Consider the following 8270-nt stretch of genomic DNA (forward strand, 5'->3'; position numbering starts at 1 on the left):
TCTGAGTTCAAATTCTGCTGAGGTTAACTTTGCCTTTCATCATTTCGAGGTTGATGAAATAAGTACATATATACAACGGGCTTCTTTTAGTTTCCATCTACCAAATCCACTCACAAGGCTTTGGTCGGCCCGAGGCTATAGCAGAAGACACTTTCCCAAGGTGCCACGCAGTGGGACTGAACCCGGAATCCTGTGGCTGGTAAGCAAGCTACTTACCACGCAGCCACTCCTATGCCTAGCTGGCAAAAAATCTACCTGGTGTTAAATTAGTATTAACATGAAACTGCCACTTTGATGTGGCAACTGACTTTACTTTTATTATAGTTACTATTCTGATCTCTTCTTGAGATTTTACAGCTAGCTATTATTTTTGATTCTGAAATAAATTTCCTGTTATATTGTGAGTTAATAAAACAATAATATTTTCGTTCTGTCATAAAAAGCAAACTATAGATACTTATACTACATATATTTATGGAGCTTTTTTTTATATTCGTCATAGACTATAAAGAAACAATAGTTTCTGATCTCTACTTGATTGTCACGTGACTTGATCTCAGATCATATGTTGAGCTGACGCAATTTCCTTTTGATAGTTATTTAAATCACACTCATACAATGTCTAAAGCACACGGGGTGAAACTGCTTAGCAGAGATTGACCTTGAACTCTGCTGTGCATGCACACTAATTTTTAACATTCTAGCTCACTTCTGTTGTTTACAGCTGTGCTTGGAAGGAACGTGTGTAGTGTGTGATCGTTGCATTGACCATGACAGAGAAAGTTGTCGTGGTGACACCTGCTCAGAGGCATATACAAAGTTACAGAAAGTATATGGAGAGGAATGTATCAGCTGCACACAAGTGTACAGGTGGTTCAGACGTTTCCCATAACCTAGCAGTTCAGCAAAAGAGACTGATAGAATAAGGCTTACAAAGAATAAGTCCTAGAATCAATTTCGTCAACTAAAGGTGGTGCTCCAGCATGGCTGAAACGAGTAAAAGACAACAGATATGTATCACAACAGAAATTCTTATATTTTTTAAGATTTAAGAGAATTTTCAAGAAAAATCTTGTCTTGTAAATTTTTTATTCTCCATTTAAAATCTTACATTTTATTTTATGCCTTAAACTTATTTGTTGTTGTTGTTGCTATTCAGATTTGGGTAAAAGTAGGCCAAAAGAAAGCAATCTCTTTTGGATGGCCAGGTGCAAAAGTCAACATTTCAGGTAAGAAGAAATAAACCAAACTAAATCAATATCGTTTTGTTTTCTGGTTTGCAAGAGAGTTTTTTGAATTAGAAATATACCTTTTTTTTCTTTTCCTTTCCCCATTTTTCTCTTTTCCTTTACTTTTCTTCATATATTACAGGTGTAATTCCAGAGAAGTGTCCAGACAGAGAAAAGTAAGTTCAGTTTTCAAAGATGTATTTCGAAATATTTTTGATAATTTTAAGGTATTTTCTATTAGTATTCTTGAAGAATAACTATTCAGTCTAATCACTTGATAAAGGATCTAGTTTCCTTATGCATGTTAATCATATACTTTTGAATGCAAAAAAATGGGCAAAGGGATTTGATCTTTAATGAGATTCTTTGAGTTCTTACTAGTGGAGAGGAAAGCGCTCTTTTCAAATGAATTTGTAAAAAGATGGGTGTGGTATTCTATCATAAACATTCTCCCATTTAATGGTATGCATGGGTGACTGCCAGCCTTCCATAAACAACTTCGCCGGACTTGTGACTCGGAGGGTAACTTTCTAGGTTCAATCCCATGGTCATTCATGATCGAAGGGGTTCTTCTTGTTATCATCATCATCATTATTATTATTATTATAATTATTATTATTATTATTATTATTATTATTATTATTTTTATTATCATCATCATCATCATCATCATTATTATTATTATTATTATTATTATTATTATTATTATTATTATTATTATCATTATTATTATTTATTATTACTAGATCTCTTCCAAAGAAATTAGCTATGAGGTATATTGTGCAACAGTTAAAATTCCCACCTGTTGTCCAACCTCACCTCATCACTTGGTACATTGATGATTTGGTGAGGGTCAGTGAAACCTATGGTCCAGACAGTCCTTTGGTAAGTTGGAATTTTATTTTATTTCTTTGGCATTGTTGTTTACTTAAATATTTGGTATTTGGATGATTTGATTTTCATATAGTTCACAGTATCCACCCCCACCCACCACATCTGCCCCCTCCTTCCTCTCATGTCAGCTCATTGGACCATTCACTATCTTACTAGTTGAAAACATGTCATAGATCAGTCCTTCTTCATCCCACTGCTTCACACACACACACACACACACACACACATACACACATACACACACACACACATATATCTTTTTTATCTTTTACTTGTTTCAGTCATTAGACTGTGACCATGCTGGGGCACTGCCTTGCTGAATTTTTAGATGACTGACTCGACCCCAGGACTTTTTTTTTAAGGCCTGATACTTACACCATGGTTCTCTTTTACTGAACTGCTATGTTACAGGGGTGTAAACAAACAAACACCAGTTGCTAAGCACTGGCAGGGAACAAACACACATGCACACACACATACGCACACATGCACACACACATACGCACACACACACATACATACAATGGGCTTCTTTTAGTTTCCATCTACCAAATTCACTCACAAGGCTATTGTAGAAGACACTTGCCCAAGGTGCCATGCAGGGGGACTGATCCCGGAACCATGTAATTCAGAAGCAAACTTCTTACCACATAGCCATACCTGCACTTATAATATATAAGTGATGGGCTTCTTTCAGTTTCCCTCTATCAAATCCACTTACAAGGCTGTGGTTGGCTTGGGGCTAAAGTAGAAGATATTTCACAAGGTGGTATGCTGTAGGAGTGAACCTAAGACCACATTTTTGAGAAGTAAGCTATTTAGCCACACAGCCACCTGCCCTGTCCCTATGCCACATCTATAAACCACAAATATTTCTACTGCTGAGCAACAGAAGTAACAAAACATCATCCACATGGAGGAAGCCACTCAAAAATTGACAGACATCTTGAAGTGAATGGATCGACTGTATGAAAACATGCACACACACAAAGAAAACTTGGTGTGGAAACGAGAGAAAAAAATATATTATTTTTAGTTTGCAAACTACAACAAAAAATAGAACTGCTATGATAATATTGGAAGAGCTCAAGTGAATTGTGGACTATAATCAAAACTGCATTTCTCTTTTTAGAGCTACAATACAAGCCAAAAAGTTTAAGTATGTGAAAAATAATAATAGCCAAAGCAATATTGAAAAACATTTCATGTAAGTGCTGGCTGGTTTAAAACAACTTGAGAATACAATTCAGCTGCATAATTTTTTTTTAATTATTCAGTCATCCAGTACTAGCAAATAAAGTACAGAAAAGTATCTTATTTTTCGTTGTTAAGAAAATATTTGAAGAAGCAGAATATATTAAGCGGCAAATATTTAATATGGTTGAAACCAGATTATTTTGGAAAAGAATAATTTCAAGAAGTTATTTCCATTGCCGTTACCGTTATGTATTTCTTAGAAAAGGATATGAGAAAATTGGTAGCATTATGAAGAAGCTAAACGACTAATGTTATACTTATGTCAACAAAAGGAAAGTGACTAATGCTTTTACTGCTTATGGATTGCATGTATTCCGACACAAAGGATGATATTTCTTTACTCGAATCAAGAGCAGAAAAGCTGACAGGATGAAAGAAATTGTACGTCACTACTTAACTGGTTAGAAACCACAGTTAAACCTCTCTTAAATCATACCTATTTCAAAGAAAGGATATATATATGTGTGTGTATATATACAAGCCTGCATGGAAGGCGGTCGTTAAATGATGATGATGATATTTATATATGTGTGTGTGTGTGTGTATATATATATATATATATATATATATATATGTATGTATGTATGTATGCATGTAAAGGTGCAGGAGTGGCTGTGTGGCAAGTAGCTTGCTTACCAACCACATGGTTCTGGATTCAGTCCCACTTCATGGAACCTTGGGCAAGTGTCTGCAGTTAAATTCTTCCTTCCATTTCCAGAGGCCCTGAAGAGGGTAATGAGTGCTACCCTTTTTCTTAATGACAAATCCATTTAAAAAGAAAACAAATAAAAGTCACTCAGTATTATTTTCATTTCAAAAGCTTCGTTTAAACAAAACCCATTAAAGATTATCTACTTCACCTAATTTTTCATTACTGCTTCAGCATTACATTTCGTTTCTGTATCTAGCGCCATCCAATCAATAAGAATAAAACTATTAATGAATAGTCCTTAACACATTGTCACAGCAAATAAACAAAAAATGACAAAAACATATTAATATTAAAGAGAAAACAAAAATAACCAGAATAAGAAGGAAAAAAATGGAAAATAATAAAAAAAACTGTTTATTAGGTTTCTTTGTTCTCTGAAGCACATTGTGCGTAATATTCCATTTACAGAAATTGTGAATCAGCTCATATGAAATTTATATATTCCGTTGTTTAAAATACTACATTTATATAACATTTATATAACAAGTAAATGTCTACACGTTATTTTTGAATCCTTTATGATCTCTCTTGAGACTACCCGTTATTTTATTTGCAGTTGTTCTCTTCTCAGACATGTGTCATCATGTCCACAATTATATGTCAGAGCTGCTTTTTTTTTAATTTTTGTTTGTTTGTTTGTTTGTTTGTTTGTTCGAGAATATAAATCTGATTAAGGAATGAAGAGTTAACAATAAAAACATTCAAAAAAGTGTATTCGTTCCAAAAACAAAAGAAAGAAAAAATCTACCACTGTTGCAAAAGTTAAGCTTACGTTTGTCTGATCTGCAGCCAGTTTTATCTGTTGCCATTTGAGGTGATTTAGACCATGTCAGATGCTGGAAAGAGGGAGAAGTTGGAAGAGGAGGAGGTGGAGGAGACAAGCTATGTAGTGAGAGCAAGCAGAAGGTAAATATTCTGAATAAATCTAGTTCCATAAAGCAAAAGGAGAAATAAATCTTAATAATGGCTCCAAAAGTGGCAAACTGGCAGAACTGTTAGCATGCCGAATGAAATGCTTAGTGGCATTTCATCTATCTTCAGGTTCTGAGTTCAAATTCTGCTGAGGTCGACTTTGCCTTTCATCCTTTTGGGGTCAATAAAATAAGTACCAGGTGCCATGCAATGGGACTGAACCCGAAACCATACAGTCGAAAAGCAAGTTTCTTACCATGCAACCATCCCTGCAAAATCAAGATTCCAGTGACCCATCTGAGAAATGAGCCCTGCGAGGTGGAGTGGCCATTGCACTGGATGTCACAGGGCATTCTCCATGGCAATGCATTTGCTATCATATCACTGAGGTGTGGGTAAACATGCTGTTTGTTCTAGGGTCCACAACTTGTTACTTTGTCCCCACCATCTTCTACTGCTTAATTACCCCCACCTCTTTTCCTTTTATGTTTCCTTGGTGACATAGTTATTCTGGCTTTTTCTCAATAATTTAATCTCTTATATTTTTAACATTTCTTTTCTTCAAGAAAAAATATGTTCTAAGTAAAATGTACAAATCAAAAAAAATAATTAAGTCGCTGGTACTTTATTTTAACTGATTACATTGTTTTTAACTAATGACAGAGTCCAACATCATTTTCATTTATAAAAAAAAAAAATCAAAAAGACTCTATTCTGCTGTTATATAATTTAACAAAATGTCGCAATTATGTGCCTCCCATTTTGACAGCCATCAAACTTCTAATAGTGGCCTAATCAATTGGTCATTATTATCTTGATGCAGCTGTCAAAACATCCTATCATTTCTTGTACGTTATTTTATTATATTCGTTATTTATAACCATGATTATTATAATTTAGTGATACAAGAATACTTGTACTGAAATACATAGTGTCTCCTGGTGGCCAATTTGTGTAAGGGAGATAATCATTTCTAAATGGTTTTTGGCAGGATTTGAAGTTTGAAATTTAAAATCAAGGAACAAGGAAGAAAGCATGATTGCGTGGTAAGAAGTCTGTTTCCCAACCGCATGGTTCTGGTTCTGAGAATTTCTATCATCCCACTACTAGTTTCCTATCACCCCTTTCTTCCTTATTCATCTATCACCCATTCCTTTCTCATTCATATGTTGTGATGGGGAAAAACACAAGAGTATTATTATAGTAGATTATTACAGTGTGACTATTCTAAGCAGTGCTGTGTATGAAATACAAACTTGTTACCAGTTCAAATATGCTTGGGCATATTCGAACCCTAGAGAAAGCCACTCACTGTGTTTTGTCATAGAGAAAATTTCTCACTGTAGACCAATTGGTGTAAATGTACCAATTCAGTCAACAGCACTCCCTAACCAGACTGTTGGACACAGACATTTTGGAGTAATTATCTCCTCTTCAGCAACAGAGACCAGAAAGGCAAATGCTGCATACTGATACAAGAGACAGGTCCCACTTACGATATTCCCATTCTTGTTCGATGGTTGGTTGCACTATTCAGTGGTTCACCATGAATAAGATACAGGGTGACAGCACTAAGCAATGATGTGTATGAACAGAAACTCGGGACCAGTTCAAATATGCTTGAATTATTATTATTATTATTATTTGCAGTAAACATTGAAAATCTTTTTGTTTTAAAATTTCAAAGATTTAAAGTTAATAGCATTTCTTCTTACAATGAATTGCTTTCATCAAAGGACATTGCCATTAATAAAGCTTTATTTTCTGCAAAGGTAGACTCATTCAACTACACAGAGCATAGAGAGTTTTTGAAGAATAGCTATGAATTGATTCTCAATGTTAACAGTCATTTCATCAATACATTGCTATACTATATTATTGCTAGGAGCTAATGTTTTTTATAAATTCAGTTGGATCTTGATGTATAAGTGTTGAAATAAATTCTTTGAAAGAAGGTATTATCAAAATTTCTCCCACTGTTTATGGTTAACTGTGATGGACAATAAGCTGCAATTAATCCAACTTTGTCCTTTAAGTTTTCTTTCTTCAATGATGCAGTTATTGTAGAACAATTATTAAATCTTTTGTACCGTTATTGAATGTATTCATGAGGCTTGTCTGTCATTTTGTATGTTCTGTAACAAGTCGTTCTTGCAATCAGCTTAGTTTCATAGCTTTGTTAGAGAATATCATACGACATAGCAAATTCAACCACCACAGTCCGTCCATTCTCAGACTAGAAATTGCAACCATTTAGATATATAACACAAGAAGCTCTTTAAACTTTAACCATTCTATCACCAAATGAAATTGGATAGATAGTTAGATAGATAGATAGATAGATAGATAGATAGATAGATAGATAGATAAACAGATAGACAGACAGATAGACAGACAGACAGACAGACAGACAGACAGACAGACAGACAGACAGACAGACAGACAGATAGATAGAGAGAGAGAGAGATATAAAGAAAATAAATACTGGGGTTAATTTGTTTAACTAAACCCTTCAAGGTGATATGGCTGCCATCCAATGAGTGAAACAAGTAAAAGTTATGTGTGTGAGTGTGTTCGTACGTGTATATGTATCTTTGAAGTATTCATTTTATTTTATTTCAAGGTTAATGATGCAATAAAAGATATTGATGACACCCTACAAGTTCTCATGAATCAACTTCGGTCTTTGCTGCGTCACTCTTCAGTAAACATCATAATAGTATCCGATCACGGTAGGAAGTTGTTTATCTTGCTTTCATATTAATGATAATTATTATTAGTGTCAGACCAATTCCTCATCTCTTTTACACACACACACACACACACACATGTAAGTAACAGATAAGAAAGCAGTTCAGCAAAAGAGACCGATAGAATAAGTACTAGGCTTACAAAGAATAAGTCCTGGGGTTGATTTTCTTGACTAAAGGCGGTGCTCCAGCATGGCCACAGTCAAATGACTGAAGCAAGTAAAAGAGTAAAAGGGTAAATCATTTCAACAATTTACATTTTGACCTCCTAATTCCCCAGATCTCAATCCATTGGACTATTACATGTGGAGTGTTGTTGAGAGAGAGGTCAACGAATATGCCCATAACACCAAAGATTCTTTGAAAGCTGCCATGGTCAGAGTAATGTCCAAAGTGAACCAGGATCACTTGATTCGAGCATGTGGATGATTTAGATCTCATATAGAAGCAGTTGTTGGAGCTGAAGGTGGCTTTATTGAATAACATTATAGAAAAGAAGGTTTATTCTTATCCTCA

General features: G+C 34.7%; 1 protein-coding gene across 1 annotated transcript in view; it reads left to right on the plus strand.

Annotated features, from left to right (window-relative positions):
- Positions 1–8270, plus strand: part of LOC106870407 (venom phosphodiesterase 2) — a 93319-nt gene that overhangs the window by 46637 nt on the left and 38412 nt on the right. Inside the window, exons 7-10 of the mRNA XM_052976061.1 lie at positions 1160–1229; positions 1372–1405; positions 1976–2114; positions 7628–7736. Of these exons, the coding sequence (XP_052832021.1) occupies positions 1160–1229; positions 1372–1405; positions 1976–2114; positions 7628–7736 (352 nt within the window). The remainder of the gene's footprint in view (positions 1–1159; positions 1230–1371; positions 1406–1975; positions 2115–7627; positions 7737–8270) is intronic.

Source organism: Octopus bimaculoides, chromosome 23 (genome assembly GCF_001194135.2).
Source record: "Octopus bimaculoides isolate UCB-OBI-ISO-001 chromosome 23, ASM119413v2, whole genome shotgun sequence".
Classification (NCBI taxonomy): Eukaryota; Metazoa; Mollusca; class Cephalopoda; order Octopoda; family Octopodidae; genus Octopus; species Octopus bimaculoides.